This window comes from Gadus chalcogrammus, chromosome 10, assembly GCF_026213295.1.
Source record: "Gadus chalcogrammus isolate NIFS_2021 chromosome 10, NIFS_Gcha_1.0, whole genome shotgun sequence".
NCBI classification, from domain to species: domain Eukaryota; kingdom Metazoa; phylum Chordata; class Actinopteri; order Gadiformes; family Gadidae; genus Gadus; species Gadus chalcogrammus.
This window is the reverse complement of record NC_079421.1, coordinates 14708378-14730523: the sequence shown is the minus strand read 5'-3', so window position 1 is coordinate 14730523 and position 22146 is coordinate 14708378. Positions and strand designations below refer to the sequence as shown.

Sequence of the window (22146 nt, the reverse complement as noted above, 5' to 3'; positions counted from 1 at the left end):
CTGGTAAACTAAATAACGGGACGACATGCTGGGCTAGGTGACATTACGTCGCTAAACTGACAGCTCCACACACCAGTGGTGGAACCGTCATACGTTAGCTGTTGAGCCTTACTTTATATTTTCCACGTTTGTCAGGTTACCATTATTTTACTTATGCAAATATGATGTAGGTGTGGCCGTTCAGCGCCCTTTACCACAGGCAAGACATTGGTTGTTTTACCCATGGTCCACTGTAAATAGATGTTGGATAGGAGTATTTGCTTTCTTAATTTACCTTCTGTAGAAAAAGCAATAGATTCTGTGCTTAGCACAGTAACAATTATGAGATCAAACATGTGACGGCTAGCACATGGAAAGTTGGTCACTTATGTATACAGATAGTTTGAGCACGTTGGACGACGCAAAGTTTCAAGCGGCATACGTCGCACGTTTTCAACCATACCATAAACGAAACTAATTATGTGGCGGTGTCCCACGTCTTCTCCTGGTACGAAACAAATCGCGTGCCGAAATGGTATCGCGGAGTTTGAGTTTAATTTACAGAAACGTAAGGTGACGTAATTGCACCACAAGTACGACATGGCTTCACGTTATTTGGCCGCACAACGTCGAGGTGGGGAGTTGGGTTATTTCTTAAATTGTGTTGCTTTACAGGCATCAGAGAAGTTGTGACGGGTGTTGTGTGGTGTGCTGCTTCTGCTGCTGCTGCACAGTGCGCGAGACGACAGTAGTGACGAGGCCGTCGGCTCTTCCACCCGAACTAGGCCCTGCTCACAGCCTACGCCGCATAAATAAAACATTTCCCCTCTTTAGAGTGTCTAAATGCCGATGTCTTCCAAAACATTGTAGACATCAAGCATCTAACATCAATATGTGATGCATTGAACTCGTATTTAAATAAACGAATAACTGATTTTACGCTATTTCTCGGGCCCGGGAGGGGGTGGTTGCCAAATGCTAGCTAGCTGTGTAGCTAGCTGCTAGCCAGCTCGCGCAAGGAGAGGAATGTTGGCTAGCGTTAGTTAGCGAGCTTAGCTCGTATAGCTACCTCGGAGACCTCGTCTTCGTCGCTGCCGGATCCCGGACCAGAAGAAAGGACGGCTGCTGCCGCTAGTTTGAAATCCAGTCTCTCGGCTGTAGGTCCACCAGGGTCACCGTACAAACGTACTTTCTTTCCACCCACACCAATCCCAATGCCCCCGAGTCCGACTCCTCCTGGTGTTGCTCCTACCCCCATCCCTACCGCTGGGGAGCGAGGAGTCACCGAGTCAATCTCGTCCTCGAAGCCGTCCGTCAGCATTGCCGTCCCGGCTACTGCATCCTGCATACTTATATTCACAATACGTATACTGAAGAGCTTATTGTTTATTTAAACGTCCGTCCGGGCTTCTTTTTGTAGAATATAAGCGTGATTTTACTTCAGGGAATCCAGAAACTCTCCCGAAGCGAGGGTTGAGGAGGATCTCTTTCCCCCAGCCATTAACTTTCTAACAACCTAACACACTACGCACTGCTTCTCAGAAAGTCCACCTCTGATGAAAATCGCGGCCTTCCTATTGGTTCAGCTTTAAAAAACGCTAGAACCAATTGGTCTATACGGCTGCTCATCAAACGAAAGCCCGCAACGTCATGTTAGGTTTACCAATATCACGAGGCTGTAGAACGAACGTCAAGACATGACATGGTAGGCCAACTAAACTGGTAGCTAGCTGTACTAGTCCCTGTAAAGTAGTCAGTTATAATTAATTTACTGTAATAGCGGACGGCTGTGAACATCCATATTATTGGCAGTAATTTAATTCAAGTTAATTTAACAAAATTACCTAATGAGTAACATTCAATGTTAATAAATAAATCCTTTATCTTTACTTGGGCTGCAGTTGTCGCGTTTGAATGTAATATTTACCTCTTCGCTTATACTTCCTAATTCGTTGGTAATAAAGAAAAGGCGTAGTTCTTTCAAATTTTAATTTAAGACATTTAGCCGTATACAGTTGTAATCGTATTTATAAATAATTGAGATAATAATGAATTCGCCTTTTGCATCAGATATTTACAAAACCGTAACAATATAAAGAAGAGGCACAGATAAGGTGATCAAAAGCAAGCAAATAAGCAAACAAACACCAAAAGCTAAAGTGACAACAGGAAGTCCTTAACATTAGACTTATGTTCATGTGAAGCACAATATTAAAATAGACATTGGACCACTGAATGGAACGATTGTAGAGACAGGCCATTGTCATTAAAATGTGCCGAACCTTATTCTAAAAAGGTTTTAATCTATAAGGTGATTATTAATAAAAGACCAAAAAATAATAATTGTATTCATGTTGTTGATGTTATGTTATTTTTTAACCTCGCAGAAAAGAGGGAAAGGGGAAATGTGCCTGTCTTCCAGTCCCCCCGGAACCACACTTGTGTTATTCCTGTTGGACCTGCCAGTTCAAGATAATGAGATAGACAGAGAATACCAAGATACTTGTATTATTAATATAACACACATTGTATCCTCATTTTTACATGCCATTTGTAAAAAGGGTTGGAGAATAATATTTGCTACCTCGTTGGTATAGTCAATTGTTATATTTCAGTACAATACTGGGTTGTAAGATATATTTAAAATTAGTTATCAATACTCGTACCATAATAAACCTAACTTAACTGTCTGTTTACAAAAAAAAAGGGATAATCAGTTTGTCGTATTTTGATAGTTTTTCTACATACCATGACTAATATTTTTTATTGATATTAGCATTCAAAACCTGGAGTCATGTATTGCTTTACAGCCTCTATCGCCAGAGTAATTCAGCCCTATAGTCAAATAAATATGTCATACTAGTTAAACAGCCTACCTAACAAAAGCTGAACAATTATTTTCTTAAAAGTCATCCTGAATTTGATGGTGGTTTGATTATGACACTTGTTTTATTCTCACCTCAATCTAAAATTGTTAGTCATTCATCGACTGGTTATATTTGTATCCGTTTTATTCTCATTGAACCTGCAAGTTATTAATAAAAAAAAAGAACTCAGAGGAACAACAATCAACTATTTAAAAATGAACTTGTTTAGTGATGACTTGAGTTATTTGCCAGTAAAATATATTTTAGTGTCTATCCATTGGTTGGTACTTAAAATCAAAGACTTTTAATCCTTATTAAAACCCTGTGATGTCCCCTTGGATGTTTGACCACAGTAGAATAGTAAATAATAAATATAATGCAAATTGATCAAGCTGCGTCTGGGACGCCTAACGTCATCAACTTTGGGCGTGAACCATCGCGTGAAGGAAGACCCGTGCGAACGAGGGAGGAGTTGTGTAGAACGGGTTGCCAGTTGAGAATCCGTTAACCTGAATATCCGTGTGTGATGAGAACCCTTGAGTAAAAAAAAACATTTTCCGTACTTCGACAACATCACAGGTGTAACGGATACCGAATCTTAGGTTGTTTACAAAAACATTTCCTGCCAATGTTTCTTCTTTCGTACCAGGATCCCAAGAGGTATTGACGTTACCCAAAGGGGGGATGCTTTTCCTTTATTTGGCAACCTTACCCCGGGCATTATCAGCGCTGCGCAAGTCGAGTCCTGAGGAACGAACTAAGTCTGCATTATTAGAAAGGTACTATTTTATTATCTACCTTACACATTACAGAATTGTGACGTTGAATACTAGAAAATAACAATGGTTCAATAAGCAAAGTGTTAGGGTTTATCCGGCCATTTAGTTCCTTAGCCATGCTAGAGCTAGCGGGCGAGCTAACGTTTACGGTAATAATGTGGCGCAGGCCGAAGGCCGCTTTGTTCTAGGGTGCGGTAGTTCGGGCCTGGGGCTCTATTTGATATCTGAAATTATCAAATATAACGTTACGTTATAGGAAGTAATCGTAAAGTTAAGAGACTAGAAATGTTTTTATTCTACACATGATTGTATTCAATGTTTGAATATGACTGTGTTCAAAGGCCTGTGACGGATCATGGCAGATGAGGGATACGTGGTTCGCATAAGGGGGCTCCCATGGGCCTGCTCTGTAGATGAAATACAGAGGTTCTTCTCTGGTAAGCAACCCCTTTTTTTTTTCCACACTTTCAATATTACATTGTTGTATTGTATCGGATTGCTGAAGTGCTCAAGTTAAAAAAACCAAATCAATCTCTCAAATGCAGATTGCAAAATTGCAAACAATGCCACAAGCATCCATTTCACATACACAAGAGAAGGACGACCCAGTGGAGAGGCCTTTGTGGAGGTGGAGACTGAGGATGACTTGAAGATTGCTGTAAAGAAGGACCGAGAAACCATGGGTCACAGATATGTTGAGGGTGTGTATGCCTGTTCACAACTGCACCTCTCATTGATTCTTGAAATCCGACCTGAATGTCCTAGGAAATCGTTGAAAAAGTGTCTAAATATATTATATATACACTTCTAGTTTTCAAGTCGAACAACGTTGAAATGGACTGGGTCATGAAGCACACCGGGCCAAACTGTCCGGAGACCGCCGGAGATGGGCTGGTCCGCTTACGTGGTCTTCCCTTCGGCTGCAGCAAGGAGGAGATTGTCCAGTTTTTCTCAGGTATACATCAGTCCAACCCACTGGTTTATTTGTAGCGTTTCCCTCATGGTTAGGTTGATGAGAGACTGTGGTATATGCTCTGTTAAACCCACTGAGCAGTTTCTTGCATCAATATGAACTTTTCAGAAATGCATACCATCTAAATCGTTTCTTAAGCTGAAGCCAAAGAATACGCTGTACCAATGATGACAAGGAATGGAATTTGCACATGAAACGAAAGCTTTACCTCAAAGATGGGGGTCTTTTTTCAGGTCCTCATCTTTTCCCTTTCACAACCATCTTTTGAACAGACATAGATTACACTCGAATCCAACCCTTGTATAAACTTTCTGAAATAAGTAATTCTAGTTAACTTTCTGTTCATTTACATGCTGGTTCTATCGCTGCTAATATTTTTGCCTTTTTTGCATTTTCCTCATGACACCGGCCAAAAGAAAACACTTCGAGCATGTACAGAATCGGTCACTGTTATTTAAATCACACCTCAAACACAAGCTGTTGTCCAAACCTCCTCCTACAAAACTTCAATGATGGCATGCCCTCTCACCTGCCGTCCTTTCCCCATTTATATCCTTCTTCTACCCTCTCAATCTTCCTTCTTTCCACCCCAAATGACCATAGGATTTACAGTACCTAGTCTTAACCTGACCAGTCTCCAGTATACGCTCACCTGGTATGTGTGTTGATGTGTAGAGTCTCCTTAAGTTTTCTCTCTTTCTGTAGAGAAAGTGATCTCTCTGTGATTGGGCATGTGATTTAATGTGTCCCCTGCTGGGGTTATCTGTCCTTGGGTTGAAGGGTTGGAAATCGTGCCAAATGGGATTACATTGCCGGTGGACATCCAGGGGAGGAGTACGGGGGAGGCCTTCGTGCAGTTTGCTTCACAGGATATAGCTGAAAAGGCTCTAAAGAAACACAAGGAGAGAATAGGGCACAGGTGGGGATGGTTGGTTGGTTGGCTGGATAAGTTGCTTTTCTTATGGTGTGCACCTTCAACACGTGAACCCTAATGAAGAACTTGACACTACATTCATACTGATATGATAAGACTAATGCAAACACATTTCTATTAAGACCAATGATTAAAAACTCATGTATTCAAACACGCATATATTTGAACCCGCAATAGACTTACTGCCATGTAGCTACAAGTTATTACATATTCACCATTTTAATGGGAAAGTTAGTGCTCTGGCACCTTTCTGGTTCAAGACAAGATTTTTGGTTTTAGAGCACATGGCGATTACTGTAATTACCACAACGACGGTGCCTCGGCACTAAATGGTATCTGAGGTTGACAATTGGGAGTCTCACAGGTGGTAAAGTCAAAAGGGCGGCAGTACTCAAGGACATGGAGCCCACTGTTTCCAGGTAATGCTTATAGTGGGTTGCAGAAGGGCACGGGCCCTCTCTGTTTCCCTTGAACCAGGACAATCGCTGTCATGTCACGGACACAGGATCCGCTTATACTGCACAATATTTATAACAGCATCCTTCAGGTAACTATAATAAAAGTGTGTAAGCAAATAAAGCCCTATCCAACTGTGGACACTATTGTTCCTTAATGGATCATACTGTGACACCAAGAACAATTTCTAGCACAATTTCTCAGTATTAAGACCATGCAGCCTCTTCTTGAAGGAGCGCGGTCCATTTGCAGAGTGTTTACTGGGGTATCTGTATGCTCCCAGGTACATTGAGATCTTCAAGAGCAGCCGCGCCGAGGTGCGTACCCACTATGAACCCCAGAGGAAGCCCATGGGCATGCAGCGGCCCAGCCCCTACGACCGGCCCTCGGGTGGCGGTCGCGGCTACAACATGATGGGCCGTGGGGGATCGTACGACCGCATGCGCCGCGGAGGCTACGGAGGTGGAGGAGGAGGTGGTGGAGGTACGGGAGCGCAATAGGATTCTGTAATGGCTGCACTTCCCACTAGTTACAAATGCTTGCTTGCTTTACATCCTGCTGTGTGTATGAGGAATGGGGCAATCAAGCCCCCATGTGGTCGGGTGCTAATCTTCATGATCTTATGTCTATCCAGGTGTATCAGATGGACGCTATGGCGACAGTAGCTCCTCCTTCCAGAGTACAACGGGACACTGCGTTCACATGAGAGGCCTTCCATACAGAGCCGCCGAGACGGACATTTACAATGCAAGTCATGGCATATGAAGCCAAAGCGATTTGTCAATTCTCCTGAAGGAGTTGCATGATATTTACTGTTTGACATCTCCCCATACCTCCCATAGTTCTTCTCTCCGTTGAATCCGGTGCGGGTCCATATTGAAGTGGGTCCCGATGGCAGGGTGACTGGGGAGGCCGATGTAGAGTTTGCCACACACGAGGATGCAGTGGCAGCGATGTCCAAGGACAAGGCCAACATGCGTGAGTGTGCCATTTGGACGGCGCTATCATCAAGTTATTCCCTTTTAGGTCTCTGGCAACCACTCCCATGACTCCAGATGGAATATATTTTGAAATGAGGGCGTGTCTTTGTCCCTTCTAGAGCACCGTTATGTGGAGCTGTTCCTCAACTCAACATCCGGAGGAAGCAACGGTGCCTACAGTAATCAGATGATGGGTGAGAACGACCCCAAATTCTTATAGTCCTTAAGGCCTTTTCATTATCAATATCAGTCGAGTGCAGTCACTCTAAACTCGTGGTTGTCCTGTTTCTTTTTTTCAGGTAACCAGTCCTCCTATAGTGGAGGTCAAATGAGCTCTGGCTACTCCAGTGGATACAGTAGCCAGGGCAACATGGGAGGCTACAATGACTACAGTGAGTGTCAACTACGCAATGCCCGGGCTGTGGCATATAAAAACATTTACTGAGACTTCTACCATCTACACCGTTGCTCAGAGGCACAGCCTCCCCTGAGAACATTTTGGTCACTGAGCGTACATTGATTTATTTTTCCCGTGGCTCTATTGAGCATGTTCTCTCTCTCGTTAGGTAATCAGGGTGGAATGGGCAGCAGTTACTATGGAGGTGGGGGAGGAGGAGGAAGCGGAAGTTCCATGAATGGTCATGGGGGAGTATGGTGAATGTAGAGGGCTTGGCTGGTTTGCGTCTGTCTTTTTCTTTTCTTTTTTATGGTTGTTTGCTGGACGTTACTGGAGATGTAAATACACCAATACATGGCCGGGGGCACCGAAGGGTGTCTAGAAAACGGAATTGTGACTGGATTTGATTTTAGTGCTGTGAGGATTTTGCTACAAGGAGTTTGCAGAACAAAGCACCGTTACGTTTTTCTTTTTTTTTCTTTTCAATTGGATACTTCAAACTTTGCTTAACTTTACCAAGAAGTCATTTCATTTAATATAATTGCTGAAGTTATCCTTAAAAGTGAATTTTTGCATTGACCATTTTAAAATGAGTACCGGAGTGCATGAACAAACTAATTGTTTGTAAATATTTCTGGAATCCTGTTTAACCCCATACCTGGTTTAAGCTTTTTATTTGGGGATCGTTCTTAATATGAATTTTAGGGGTGGGAATCTCTTGGCACCTCACGATTCGATTCTGAAGCGATTATCGATGCATCTCGATGCAACAATTTTTTTATGTACATTTCCATGCGTGATTTTCAAAAATATATCTATACATCTGTGTTTGCTACTCGGTTTGCTAATCACTTCCTACTTTTGTGAGGATCATTAAAGACATCAACAGATGAATTAACTTATCGAATATTTTATAAGAGAAAGCTTTTGTCACAAATGACTTTCTATGAACAATGCAATATTCAATGCAGCTTGCCTTGCATTATAACACAATATGGAAGCATGAAAAAAATAGGTTTGTTTTATTTTCTTTCTAATCTTTCTTTTCTGTCATTAAATAAAAAGCTGCTCTTGAATTAGGAGTTCTTGTGTCTGGCTGTGATTTTGCGCGCAGCGCATGCTATGCGTAGGCTGAATCGCAATCGTGTCAAGACAAATCAGATTGGCCAATACACACTGAAGATAAATTCAATTAAAATCACAAATTATCCCTCTAGCATACAGAATGTTGCAGCAGGCAAAAAAAATAATTAATTCAGATTATTTTTTCTGCATCGAGACAGAATCGTTCTAGCGAGAATCGCGGTGCATCGAAGAATCGATTATTTTTCCCACCCCTAATGAATTTACAAGTAACCTAGCTGAAGATGTTTTTCTAAAAGGTGTACATGCTGTTAGGCCAGAGGCTTCTTCTAGAGGGCTACAAAGTTAGTTACAAAGTGTATCGGAATTCTTGCTAATGCAAAGGTTTCTACTGCTTCAACTACCATTTGTATTTCCTGTGAACAAGGTTAATAAATTGGTCTGGATTCATTGAGTATTGACAAATTTCCTTTTTATTCCAATCAGCCACTAGATAGAAAATGTCAACATGCCAGCTCTAAGAAAATGGACATACATTGAGGTGTAGGTTTGTTAGGGGGTTAGTCTTTCTGTATGATTTGATTTAGAATCAATCAAGTCTTGATGCAGTACATAGTGTTGCTTATTTCAGAATCTCCCTATCCGCTGTGCGCTTAAAACGCGGATGGAAAAATTCTGGCCTGAAAGTAAGATTATATTTGTATTATAAAATGTTATCAACTGATGGCAGTAATGTCAATGACAAGGGTTAAAAAGAAAGCTTCGTAGCTGATGGTGATTGTTAGGTGACATTTTTCTATTTTCTTACAACCTGTGTAAGCAATATACAGACCTTTGCAAATATAACAACCTGGTTTAGGACAGTGCAACTTCAGCAATTTTATTCCATGTTATACATAAAACATGGGTTCTTAAACACTACAAAAAAAGAAAAGGTAGTCCACATAAAACGGTACCCATAAGAGATGCATTGCAAATAAAGAGTATCCCATATTAATACTTAAACTTAACTGCTAGTGTACCCAAAATCATGGTGATGAGTAAAAATCGGTATTACACCGGGTATTTAAATGGGAAGAGCCGTAGAAAGCCTCAGTATGAAACTTGGGAGCTGTGACTGCGTTGTCAGGAGGCGCCTGTGGAGGAGCTTCTCTGCAGTAGAAGGGAGTGGCAGATGTCGCAGACGCGCACAGGCCGCGGGTACGACGGCAGCGCCAGCTCGTTGGCAGAGCAGGTGTTGCAGTAGATGTCTCCGCAGTTCCGACAGTGGTGCTGAAAACAATTAGTATTATGCATCGCAGACCACTGAAACTCAAAATAAATAAAGAGGAAATGGTGAATGTTGTTCACCTTTCTCCGAGAGATGGAGAACTCTTTCTGGCAGTGCTTGCACTCTGTGGCCTCGTCGTCTTTCAGCCAGGCGTGACCCTGATTCAAGAGCAACATGAATACCATACAAGAATCCTAGACAGAACAGTAGTTACCATTGATGCTAATATTTTTTTATTGAGATTACACTCCTGGGCAAAATATTTTAACTACCGGTATGTACATCTGAGTCTAAAGTGCGACTATAGAGACTCAGATGTACATAGTTTGAATTTATATGCATAATTTCCCTCCCTTGTACTTTAACCCAGACAATGTTAACAAAAATAATCGCAAATAATACTGAAAATAAAAACAGCCAACTCATTTCAAGGTTTGTTGTTGTGTTGTTGCTTCCTGGAACATAAACCTTACTTTGCCACATTTTGCATAGATCTAGTCATGTAACTCCGTTCACATCTCTGGTCAAGGTTGTTGCGCCCTTACGTTAAGCATAATTTTAGCAACAAATAATAATCTCAGATAAACAACGTTATTATTTTACCTTCAGGGCTTTATTCACCTCCTTGAAGTCCTCCATCTTGAGTTTAGATCTTCAGGGGAGAACAGAAAAACAGATCTCTGTAAGGGTATCGTAGATGTCCGTAAGGGTATGGTATGTAGGGATACAATAGCCCAAAGGAAAGGTGCATAGGAACGGTACAAACTGGCTGAGGTGCAGGCCCATCTCCTGTAACGCCTGTTCCTGCTGCTCACACCTCTGCTGGAGCTTGGTCTTCTCCTGCTTCAGGTCTTTCAGCTCCTAGATGGTCAAAAGACAAAAAAACTCTGGTGGGTTATCTTGTAACCGAAAGGTTGCTAGTTCGATCCCCAGCTCCTCCTAGCTGAGTGTTGATGTGTCCCTGAGCAAGACACTTAACCCTAACTGCTCCTGACGAGCTGGCTGTCGCCTTGCATGGTTGACCCTGCCGTCGGTGTGTCAATGTGTGTATTAACCGATGTCTGTCGCTTTAGATAAAAGCATCTGCTAAGTGCCCTAATTGTAATTATCTAATTGTAATTGTAACTATGGGCAGGATATGACCTAGAATATGTCTAAACTTATGACTCTGGAATTTCCATCTTGTGTGAGTGTCCATGACTTGAAACTGAATCAACTGGACGCATGTTTAAAGGGAGGAGGGCAAACTGACCATATGCAGCCCCTGAAGTTGTTGCAGCTGTGTGCGGAGCTCTGTGCTGTTGTCCTGTTCCCTCTGGAGAGCTCTCTGCAGGCTCTGCCTCTGCTCCTTCTCACTGCACAGATCCGTCTCCAGTCCAAGCCTGGGCACAGAAGAGGACCCCTCAACGCTACAATAACAACTGTAATATACAATCCCCCCATGCCTCGAAACGATGGATATGAATGACGATGATCAAATGGTCGTTGAAAGGTGATTTAGGTGACTAAATGAGGAAGCGTTTGTTAATTTTTAGCAAACTTCCTCTAGCTTCCAAGAGTACTCACCTCAGTGTGTCCAGGTCTGATAATTGTTTCTGCAGAGTTTCTGCTTTGCCCTCCAGCTCGAACCTCATGGCTTCATCTGACTGGTCGCACTGCGTACGCTCTGACTCAGACCTCTGTAGTCTAAAAAAATACAGACAAAATGACCCAATTTTGATCATTTAGAGTGGGCCCATTATTATTTCAAACGTGTATATTCCGGACTTTAATGTAGAGAAATGCCTGCCTCTGCTCAAGCTCTATCATGGTTCTCTCCATTTCACTCATGCTCTCCTCCAGCTGACTAGCCTCCTGCTGCTTCTTCACTGCCTCTCGCTGGGAGTCCTGTAGGGAAACACATGACGTGTGGGTGTCCCGTGAGAGGGTGGGGTTTTGTATCTCCAGACAGGAAAGGCAGCGCTGTGTTTGTTTGGATACCTGCGCTTTGTGGAACATCTGCAGGTTAAGGGTCTTGACTTGGTCGAGTTGGAGCCGCAGGGCTGCGAGCGTGTCCTGTTTCTCATGTGTGTCTTTCTCCAGAAGCCTCATGGCCACCTCCATCTCCTGCTTTAGTCCCACCTGCAGCTCCAGCTCCCGCTCCAACTCCTTATTTAATGCACACACACACACTCAGTTCTGAGCTCTGACTCCAAACTGATATAACAAATACATCCTTCAAACCAGGCCATCATCTAACCCTTTAATCTCTGTCTTAAAGGTCCCATGACATGCCACCAGGAATGAGTGTGATTAGCCGTTACAAGCCGTTTTGAAAATCGGGATCCTCTGGCATCACAAGTGGGCGTGTCCACCTAGTTGTACGCTGGATAGAACAGTCTACCAGCCTACCCAGTGGACTCTAGCAAACGTTGTTCATCTATTCGTCACACATCTAGGGTCCGAAGAGCCAGATTTTCAAAACGGCTTGTAACGGCTAATCACACTCACACCTGGTGGCATGTCATGGGACCTTTAAGGCATACCCCTTGTTGAGAAGACAGTTTCTATAGGGTCCAAGTGCAGTTGGACTGTATGGAAGAGGAAGTTACTATTTAAACTGCGTCCCTCCTTGTCGATGAATAACATCCCTGCCATTTTATTCGTTTGGTTTCCACATTTTATAAAATGGAAGACCGGTGGTCAAATGTTGTAATTTAGCATACGGTATCGGACCTGCCGAATGCGCTTCTCTTCCTTGTACTGTGTCCACACAACGTTGTACATTTCATCCAGGCCCTGGCGGCTCTGTTTGTATGTCTCCAGCTCAACTTGGCTGTCCTGGAGAGTCACCTGGAATCAAACCACACGACAGTGTGAGAAACATACTTTCACTTCCAATGGATTGCATGCAAAAGGGAGAACAAATGAAATAAATCAAAACTAAGAAAACACTTCTCACCTCTTCCTTCCTCTGGCTGGACTGCAAGATAACCTCATTCTCTTGTTTCAGGGTATGCTGTTCTTCACACAAAGAGTTTATTCTATCTGTGGCTGCAGTCAACTGGAAAAAATAAATAAAATCACACCCACATTTGTGTCATTACACTATAAGCTGAAAAGCTTTTTTTGGATTGTTCAACAGGAAATTAAGCATTGGTCCTTGAACGGATTCAAATACAACCAAGCCATTGTTATTGGACTATGGCTATGTTGGATAAGTTGAAAATAAAACCCACCTCATCCACAAGTTTGTTGTTGGTCTTCTCTAGGGAGTCCATCTTGGCCTGGAGGTCAGTAACTGTGCCACTCAGGTTGCGATTCAACTCCTCAATGTAGTGCTTCTGATCCAAAATGGCAGTCATCTTTGATTCACTGGTTTTTGAAGAAGAGGTAACCGTTGATTACACTTATTTCTTCTAACAAACCATCAATAAATCAAGTCGACAAACATCAGAATGCAGTTGAGGTAGGTCACTCACTCCTTGGGCGTTTCAGTGTTGGCAGTATCTTTCAGGTACAGGGAGAAGTCAATGACTGCCACCTGTTAAACGTAAACAATAAACAAGATCAATAAATGCTGTCCATCCCATTCCACCCAGCTGAAATTCACAGAGACTGCTGCAGCCAAAGCCATTGCATAAAGTATGCTTCTTTGTCCATCTCTCACCTGAGAGTCCAGATCCTCCCCTTTGATACAAAGGTTTGCATCAATGACATTGAGGCCAACCAGAAGTCCTACAATCACAGTCCCCTCATCTTCTAGCATTAATGATCCCGGTTCATAGAATTCACTGCAAAAAAAGAACAGTGTCAAGTGATGACAATGAAAGAGCAGGCAGGAAGGCATACATCACATCTACAGAGGGGGGGGGGTTATAATATGGAAATAGGAATGTGTAACTTCTTATCAAGTCCAGTTGCTAGAAACCAGCATCTCACCTCAGGAGATCTTTGTGATCCAGCAGGGCTTTCATATAATCTGCCAACTTTTTTTGCATGAGGGCCAAATGTAGCCAGGCTCTCCCTCGACCCAACCCTGTCCTGAAAAGGGAGAGGAAAAATGCAGAGAATAATAGATTGGTTGATTTCAGCAGCACCACACAGCATAATAATTTACTAATGGAGAATTGCATTTTATTTAATTTGTCACTTTTTACAACTCACTTAAGACTAGGAAGGTCTCGAGCACTTGTGGTTATGTCAGTGGACTCTGGACACAACTTCTCCACCATTTCCAGAGGCCCCCAGATTGATTTGCTCTGGCCAATAAATGACTTCTTTACTGGAAAAATACAGAAAAGTAAGGGGCGATGAATGTGGGGTGGTGGTGATTGGTTCTTCGCTTGAAAATAAACAGCAAGAAACCATGTTTTTTTCTTTACAGTCAAGTCTTACCTTTCAGCCCATGTTTCAGACAGCTCTCCAGAACAACAAAAAACTGCTGCAGTGGAGGGTACTCAGAGTCCAAAGTTCTGCCCAGACTCAGAGAGGACTGGATTAATACTTTAATACTAAGCTTCATCATGCTCAGAAGGTTGGACCTCTCTATCGACATGGGGCTTTTAGTGGGCAAAGCTGAAAATGGTACAAAGTCAGAAGAGTTAAAGTGTGCTTTTTTTTTTTTTTTAAAACACACTTGTAAGTAAGAATTAAAACAAATGTATTTGCAAGCGGGGAGGCACGGAAGAGCTAATCATTAGGAGCCATGAGATGCAATCGGTCAAGTCGCTGAGACCGCTTGACAGCTGATAATTCGAGATAATTGATTATAATGAAGTTGGAAACCATTGCATCATGTGATCTGTTTGAGCTTGACATAATAAAAATAGCAAAGAGGAAGCGAGCAGATTAACGATGGAGTCCGCAAACTAATGATAACGATCATAAACTGCGAGCTTTGAATATTAAAACAAGCGTGGTTGTAAATAACAAACCTGTGAGCATTTTGGCACGGCTGGAGTCATTTTCAGGGGGTTTCTCGGTCGCAGAGCTGATAGATGATAATGATGTGGAGTTTCTGAGAGAAGCACCGTAGCTGACCCCACTGCTGATCGTCTCCGTTGCCTTTCGGGCCAACGAGAAAATTGGTGCAGTCCAAGTGCTCTCAGCAATGGGTTCATCATTCTGAACCTGTTTGTCAGTTGGTTCTTTGCTGTGGGTAGAAACTTCTAAAACTTCATGTTCGGTCTGTTTTGCTTCACCATCTTCTAGGGCTGTGTTTATTTCTGCTGCCTCGTCGGCCATTTCTACCAGTTAGCACGTGACTAGACCAGAGCAATCGCATCCGATGCGAGACTCGATCAGTCCTAATAAATCGACGCATGTCATGAGCTCAGATGCTTTTCTTTCAGAAGACATTGCACTTATCATCCTTATACCTTGAAGGATGGAGTTTTAAATATTGAAAATATATATATATTATAATTTTTCGAGCGATCTTATTGATCTGATTGACCCCACAATATATTGGAACTTTTTTGAAACTCCTCAACTTTAAGAGGGGTTGTGAAGGGTTGAGATAGGTTTGGGCCAAATATTGTTCGATGTAGTAATTTGATTTTGCAATTCTGACTTATGCAATTCTAACAAACAAATAACACATGACGACAGAAATGTGGGTGGTATGATACTATTTATTGATTTGTCATATGAAACTATGCATCTTGAATGTCGATTGGATTGTAGATGCTGATCCTGGGTCCTGAATAAGAATTTCTACCAGAAAAAAATCAATAGACTCTGGCTCAGCTTATTTTGTACCTGTACGTTTTAGAACATGAATAAATAACCACTTACCATAACATGTTTCTTACTAACCTAATACCACTAACCAGATTGAATAAAATTAATAGATTTGTTTGACGCAGTTACACATTTGAACCAGAAGGTGTCAGGCAAACATCGACAACAATAGTGGGTGACTTGGGGAGCGCTGGCAGTAGTTCAGTATGAGTGGGGAGCGCCAGCAGGAGGTCTGTTCGCTCACCAATAATACTCATTTCATCACCACGTGTTCCTATGAGTTGTTTTAGCCGATTGCAAAAACAACATTTGTAAGTAATTAAATTAAACACATAGTCCTCAACATATTGGGTATTCCCCACACATTGTCACATGTTATTTTTTATGATAAAAACACATTTTATTTTATTCTCATTTCCCAATGAAAGAGTAGCCTAAAGAAGAGGTGCTTTAGTGTTTATATTCTATGGACTCCTGGCTCCAGCTAGAAGATCAATCGTTTGTGATTGACAGCTGATGGCGGTGATTGATTGACAGCTGATGATTGAGGTTTTCCTGTGTGAGTCAGAGATCAAATCCAATGTTAAGTCCTCAACTGATTTTAAGTCCCAGCGATTCAGCCCAGATCAATGAAGCATAAATCATTACGAAATATATACACCCAAGCAGAGAAGTCAGACAAACTGTCCAAGAAACTTTACTTTAAACTAGAAAAGTTGAAGTTAAGCTAAAATACGATTGATTGATTTATTTGGTAATTGATTAGCTTCTCCAATGTCTCAATATTTACGTCAACGCAGATGATGCCATCGAGACAGCTGTTATACATCTCTGTCCCTTCAGTCTGGTTCTGTATTCCGCTAGCTGCAGATGACGTGTTCAAATCCTTCCATCACTGTATTCATTTAGGATCGTGTTGAAGCTCATGTCTAGCCATTACCAGATGTCTTGAAGTGCAAGAATATGATGCAGACTGTCACTCTCTCACTGACCAAAACCACCTGTTATTTAGTGGATCCTACCCGTGCTTACAACCAATAAGCAGAGGCAAATCTTGTGTGTTGAAAAACAGAAAATAATTTTAACTCAAGCAGAGTTATGGACTCTGTTACATTCATATAGTCACATGCTCACGTCACCCGACCCCTACCATCACTTTTACCATTCTCACATCTTATTGTATGGTTACATGGGTAGCATTATACAAAAAGCTAAAGAATCCAGGCTACAATAGTCAGTGCTCCCTCTTCCTGCTGAATAAGCCGGCATTATGAGGATGTAAGTCATTCCTGTGGCATTGTAGTTCCTGGGTGACTAAATCCCTGTTGTTCCACCTTATGATGACAGACTGCACTCACGTATTCTTCCATTTGTACTGATACTTTTGTATTAAGATCATTGCATTGCTTAATTTGCTTTCAGCTGAATCATCTAAGTATACACAATTTGCACTTGCATACAAATACTCAACCAACAGCAATATTGCCCAACGGGTTGGGACTTAAATTACAAATCTTCAAAATGAGTTGTTTAACCACTGTGTAATACCAACAATATATTGTGTGACATTTCATTTTTTTATTATGGGGTATCCTTCCATTAAATCAAATTATAGAGTGCAACAGGGCATATTCTTTTTACACGGAAGATTAATCCAATTAGTGAAATAGTATGTACACCTTAGTCAAGAAGACAACAACAGCCTTTAAGAAATCACCCAATAAATGTAAAACATTTGTCAAACATGTAGGCTAGCATAAAATAATGTATTGGGAGCCAGCATCCTATGATGGGCGTGGTTTGTGAAATACTATAAATACGGTGGTTTCCCTGTTCGGAAGCTCCTTAACCTACCGAGTCGGAGAACTCTGTGCCACTCGACACTGCTTATCTCTTCACGTTGAACATTGAAGCATTCTCCGAGTGATTTCATCGCCATTTACAACGGCGAAAACAACAACAACACGTTTCAACCGGGAGTGAAGGAAATACTATTGCTTTTCATTATTTATTCTTTTTTTTATTGCCTATAACCTTTTACCTGGAATTTAAAGACATGAGGATCTTCAGAATCGCGCTCCTGCTCGTTCACGCCTTTGGTAAGTTTATCTTGGGACGTTGCGAATGTATCCCTCTCCAACTCATTTAGTTATGTTCTAATCTTTTTCATGCGTAAACTCTCGCTGTGTTGGTTCTGTTGTTCTGGAGGCATCCTTGTGTATATATTGTTAACCATGACCTTTACGTCATGCAAACTGTGTAGTTTACAGAGCGACGAAATATTGTCTGGGAAAGCTATTTGAAAACGAATCGGGTCATCTCTCTTATTTTAGAGTACCATGCTTAATGTAACTGGATAGTTTTATTTTTAACTCGTATTCTGGACTGGCATTTGCTAACTGTCTATTTATGAAAATTCGGCGGAGCACGACATGTTTCCCGTACCCACACAACTTTTCGCATCACAAAATGATCCATTCCTCTTGTTTCTTGAGTGCCAATCCACCTGGAGCGCATTACGCGCGCCATGCGCTACATGTTCTGACTTGCCTTCGCCTGCCACCCTACTCCATGCACGCACGCACGCACCAACGCAAACACACACACTTACACTCACGCTAACCATTCTGCTTCATCCATTGTAAGCCATTCCAATTGCCAATTGGTTACGGGGTTAGTTTATGTCATGTTTATTTTTGTTTGTTTTTCGTTTGCTTTCCTTTAGTGGCGTCGCGGCTGACAAGTGGCGCAGCGGTGGACAGGCATGACAGTGAAAGGCACCATACGGCTGTGATCAACCTCCTGGACACACGGAATGACAGGATAGAGGAGGACAACGCAGGTGTGGCGAGGACCACCGCCGATTACGACAACAGCTACTACTATGAAGAAAATTATTACAACGAGGAGGAGGACTATGATATGTCTGGAGATGTGGACCTACCAAGAGGTAGGCCAAAAAACATTTTCCCCTGAACTTCACCCACCACTAGTAGAGCGTTCATGTCTTGGTGGTTTGACTCGCTAAGCCTTTGCCGTTGTTTTAACATTGTCTTCCTCCCGCTTCAGTCGCTATGTCCAGCAAGCCGAAGGACAGTGCCAGCATTCTGTCAGCGGAGCAGCCTGAGAGGCCTCAGAGGAGGGGGAAAGGCAAGAAGAAGGGAAAGGGCCAAGGGAGGAAGAGGAATCCATGTCTGAAGAAGTACAAGAATTTCTGCATTCACGGCACCTGCCAATATTACAAGGACCTCCGCGCGGCTTCCTGTGTGTAAGTGTAGACCTAAGTTACTTTTTAAATTAAATTCAAGGTGCTGACTTCACTTAATGCATTGCGACTCATCACAATGACGGTGCTGATGACCTGCGCTCTTGCCTATAGATGCCTTCCAAGCTACTCCGGGGAAAGGTGTCAGTTCTTCACCCTGTCCGTGGGGGTGAAGCCCGAGGAGGGATTCAGCCGGACAACGGCCCTGGCGGTGGTGGCGGTGGTCTTGTCGACGCTCTGTCTCACCATCATAGGCCTTCTATTAGCGCTCAGGTATGTACAATGCACACACACACACACACACACACAGAGACAGACAGACAGACAGACAGACAGACAGACAGACAGACAGACAGACAGACAGACAGACAGACAGACAGACAGACAGACAGACAGACAGACAGACAGACAGATACACATACACACACAGTCAAAGGCACTTCACATGCACTGTAAAACTCATTGAACATACCCAGTAAACAACTGCATGCGGTACTACAATACTCGCCTACAACACACAGATATGAGATTTTGAACCGGGTTTGGTGGGAATTGTAAACGGTTTGTGGTGATGTATAATCCCTAGACTAAACCAGATTTCCCTTTGCTATGTCTGATAGGTTTCACAAGAGGGGGGCTTACGACATTGAGAATGAGGAGAAGGTGAAGCTAGGCTCAGCACCCCACCACTGAAGAGAAAGAATGGGGGTGAGCGCTCAATAACGGTCTCATTCGTAGCACTGACTAACCAAACCTGAAATTGAGAGACAGAGTGACACCCACACACAAATTCATGCCCAAATCGAACATGAGACAACATCAAAACAGAAATCCTTATCAGTTCAGCTTCCATTTTGTTTTCACGGTTTTACACAAAAAGAAACCATGCTCATTATCCCCCCCTTTTTCTTTATTTTCAGGCGAAGCTGCGGAAATTCTACCTCAAAATAGAAAGGAGAACTGTAAACGAAGGACTTGGGAGGAAGAAGGAAGCTACAGGAAGAAGGGAAACAGAGAGGGGCCCGACGTCTGGCCCTCTGCTCAGCAATCAAGGGACTCACCACGAGTACCTGGGCTGGGCCAAATGGTCCCTGTGGGCCGTTCTTTCAAAGGGACCACCTGGAAGTGGAATACAGGGCTGGCCGGTGGACAGGATATGTGATGAGCACGCGAAGTAACAGTGGGCGAGAGCACGAAGGAAGGAACAAGTCTAGTCTAGGACTCAACGCTGCGTCTCGGCTGTGTAAAAAAAGTAAATTAAAAAGAGACTATACCAGGAAATGAAGACTTTACGGGATATACATCTTCATCCCCCCCCCCCCCCCCTCTCCCCTACCCTCTCCAATACCCCACAACAATCAGAGGTCAACCTGGAGTATTACGTGTTTTTTTTTTTTTTTTAAGACAGCGTTTTATATTTCTTCCTGCACAATTTTCTTTCCCGTGTACAGTAAAAGCTTTTTTATTTATACAATCTTTATTTAAATTTATTTATTTATGTATGTATTTATGCAGAATTGAACTGCTATCATCCACTCAAGATGCACTGTTTGTTTGTCAAAATGTTACGTTTTGTCTTTTTCTATTTGGTAATTGCCAATATTTATTGATACATTCAGCGGCAATTTGTGTCTATTAATATGTAATTAATAGCTGAGATTGTTGGTGGCCATTGGCTCCCAAGCCAAACTCTGGTAATTAGATACATGCATTGATCAGACACTTACTTAGGGCTCCAGCCCCCAAATGTATCAATGACAGCCACCTGTTCGCCGTCATCATATGTTGTCTGTCTCTGTGGATATTTGAATCGCTAAACATGAAAATCCATGTGCGACATCACATGTTTCTTTTTTTATCTAAGAGTTGAGAAGGGAGTCAAATAAGATATGTATGGAAACAGTGGTTGCTAGAATACAATGGGTTGAATAGAGAATTTGGAGAATTTCAACTTCCATTTGTTCCATGTTCAGCTGTTGATAAAAATGTGAATTCAAATGTTATAAGCCTTAACACCAACAAAGGTGTTTTTTTTCTCAGAAGAAATAAAATATTTTTTCCTCAGAAAGTATGGCTCTGGTGTCAATTAACTTCCACCATTTATCATTATGCTACTCAGAGGCATTGTTCCTATCTTCCTATCTTCCTGGCTGTGTATTAATATTCTATACTACTATTACATGGCCTTCTCATTGCATTATCTCATCCCATTCAGAAACAGTTTTGTGTTACGTTGGCATAATGTGTGCTGCAGGAACAAACGCTTGCCAAGTCATCTTATAGCGGTCCCATTGCAATAAACTATATCTTTATGTGATACAATTTCAACATCACGAGTGTTGACAGACGCGGCAAGTAGACAACGTTTTGTCGTAAAACAGCGATACGCGGTATTGAATCACCCCGTAGTACAGCCACAGCGTCAGTCAGTGGCGCGTGTTTGTCTGTGAAAGACTACCTCGTAACGCAGCATCAACGCTGGTGTATGTTTGTCGTCCAGGTCAGGCAGACACCTGAGCTGTAGACCGCAAGTGAATCATGCCATGCAAGGAAACCCGTGATATTACTCACAGCACCCAACAGATGTCCTGTTCAAAGCCTTTTCTGCTGAAACATCTGACACACAACAACAGGACCCTGGCTTAGAGGGCTGCACCATGACTTCACATGCACCCTACTCACACAGGTTTTGATGGTGGGTGGTTGAGGGGAAATCAAACGACACAGCTGGACACAAAGGCAGGTTAGGACCCAGGCGGCTCACCTCCCACGCGGATGTTGTTACACTTACAGCAATGCCGCGGTGAGTTTCTGTGTGTGTGTCTGTGTGTTTGTGTGTGCGGTTATGTGTTTACTGTGAGTGAATGTGTGGTTGGCTGAAGTGTTGGTTCTGGGACTGTGCTGTGGCTGAGGATGGGGGGCCAGGCCGATCTCGAAGCCAAACATATGTGTTACCGTGTTTATTATGACACAGTGGGTTTAATCCCCATAGATGGGTTTGGCGTCTATACCTACAAATAAACTAAATGAAACTCAGTGTTGTGTTGTGTGTTGCATTAGGGAAAGCTGGTTGGAGACAGATGTGCGTCTGAGCCATAAGGGTGTGGCCACTGACTAGACCTCACCCGAGACTCCCTCATTCCATTTCAATGACGTAAATTAACGTAAATAAGCATTTAACCATTTGTATATATGTATGCATGTACGTATTTGTGCATGTGTGTGAGCGTGTGTGTGTGTGTGTGTGTGTGTGTGTGTGTGTGAAATTGTTTGTTTAATAGTGTGTGTGGTTTTGTGTACATGTGTTTTCGTTGGGGTCTGTACATATTTTGTTGGTGTGTGTGTGTCGGGGAAATTGATAGTGAGTGTGTATGTGTTTTTGCGATGTGGTAATTGTTATGCATTGGGGTATGTGTGTGGGTGTGTGTGCGTACATGCG

The 22146-nt window shown here is 42.5% G+C and overlaps 4 protein-coding genes across 14 annotated transcripts in view; 2 read left to right on the top strand and 2 right to left on the bottom strand.

Annotated features, from left to right (window-relative positions):
* ankhd1 (ankyrin repeat and KH domain containing 1) overlaps positions 1-1519 on the bottom strand; it is a 30794-nt gene extending 29275 nt beyond the window's left edge. For all 10 annotated transcript variants that reach the window (XM_056599877.1, XM_056599869.1, XM_056599875.1 and 7 more), the window contains exon 1: positions 1049-1519. In XM_056599877.1, the coding sequence (XP_056455852.1) occupies positions 1049-1327 (279 nt within the window). In that variant the 5' untranslated portion in view covers positions 1328-1519. The remainder of the gene's footprint in view (positions 1-1048) is intronic.
* A 1797-nt stretch (positions 1520-3316) lies between these two features.
* hnrnph1 (heterogeneous nuclear ribonucleoprotein H1) lies at positions 3317-10248 on the top strand. Its single transcript, XM_056600236.1, has 11 exons — positions 3317-3625; positions 3967-4062; positions 4171-4326; positions 4437-4580; positions 5379-5517; positions 6272-6471; positions 6623-6735; positions 6831-6966; positions 7088-7162; positions 7268-7360; positions 7535-10248. The coding sequence occupies exons 2-11, from the start codon at positions 3981-3983 to the stop codon at positions 7624-7626; spliced, it is 1230 nt and encodes a 409-aa protein (XP_056456211.1). The 5' UTR covers positions 3317-3625; positions 3967-3980; the 3' UTR covers positions 7627-10248.
* On the bottom strand, positions 7420-14986 carry rufy1 (RUN and FYVE domain containing 1). The gene is made up of 17 exons (XM_056600235.1): positions 14635-14986; positions 14096-14275; positions 13865-13982; positions 13640-13741; positions 13368-13491; positions 13180-13241; positions 12937-13072; positions 12660-12761; positions 12434-12550; positions 11699-11866; positions 11508-11605; positions 11285-11404; positions 10971-11100; positions 10485-10579; positions 10322-10370; positions 9799-9876; positions 7420-9720 (listed from the first exon to the last, which is right to left on the bottom strand). Exons 1-17 carry the CDS (start codon positions 14942-14944, stop codon positions 9574-9576), a joined length of 2136 nt encoding a protein of 711 aa, XP_056456210.1. The 5' UTR covers positions 14945-14986; the 3' UTR covers positions 7420-9573.
* A 2311-nt stretch (positions 14987-17297) lies between these two features.
* hbegfa (heparin-binding EGF-like growth factor a) lies at positions 17298-20937 on the top strand. Of its 2 annotated transcripts, XM_056600306.1 has the most exons (6): positions 17298-17541; positions 18168-18392; positions 18512-18710; positions 18822-18980; positions 19328-19415; positions 19628-20936. In XM_056600306.1, exons 1-5 carry the CDS (start codon positions 17499-17501, stop codon positions 19398-19400), a joined length of 699 nt encoding a protein of 232 aa, XP_056456281.1. In that variant the 5' UTR covers positions 17298-17498; the 3' UTR covers positions 19401-19415; positions 19628-20936. The 2 variants fall into 2 exon arrangements, with proteins under 2 accessions (XP_056456281.1, XP_056456282.1); XM_056600307.1 differs by lacking the exon at positions 19328-19415 and having other exon boundaries at positions 19628-20937.
* Positions 20938-22146: the final 1209 nt, after the last annotated feature.

Excerpts from the sequence above, each read along its gene's own strand:
- hnrnph1 (XM_056600236.1), top strand. The coding sequence starts at position 3,981 with ATGGCAGATGAGGGATACGTGGTTCGCATAAGGGGGCTCCCATGGGCC. Across the intron at positions 5,518-6,271 it reads AAGGAGAGAATAGGGCACAG|GTACATTGAGATCTTCAAGA; the intron begins GTGGGGATGGTT and ends GTATGCTCCCAG. Across the intron at positions 7,163-7,267 it reads CTACAGTAATCAGATGATGG|GTAACCAGTCCTCCTATAGT; the intron begins GTGAGAACGACC and ends TCTTTTTTTCAG.
- hbegfa (XM_056600306.1), top strand. The coding sequence starts at position 17,499 with ATGAGGATCTTCAGAATCGCGCTCCTGCTCGTTCACGCCTTTG. Across the intron at positions 18,393-18,511 it reads AGATGTGGACCTACCAAGAG|TCGCTATGTCCAGCAAGCCG; the intron begins GTAGGCCAAAAA and ends CTCCCGCTTCAG. Across the intron at positions 18,981-19,327 it reads GGCCTTCTATTAGCGCTCAG|GTTTCACAAGAGGGGGGCTT; the intron begins GTATGTACAATG and ends TATGTCTGATAG.
- rufy1 (XM_056600235.1), bottom strand. The coding sequence starts at position 14,944 with ATGGCCGACGAGGCAGCAGAAATAAACACAGCCCTAGAAGATGGTGAA. Across the intron at positions 14,276-14,634 it reads CCGTGCCAAAATGCTCACAG|CTTTGCCCACTAAAAGCCCC; the intron begins GTTTGTTATTTA and ends TACCATTTTCAG. Across the intron at positions 12,551-12,659 it reads CCAGCCAGAGGAAGGAAGAG|GTGACTCTCCAGGACAGCCA; the intron begins GTGAGAAGTGTT and ends GTTTGATTCCAG.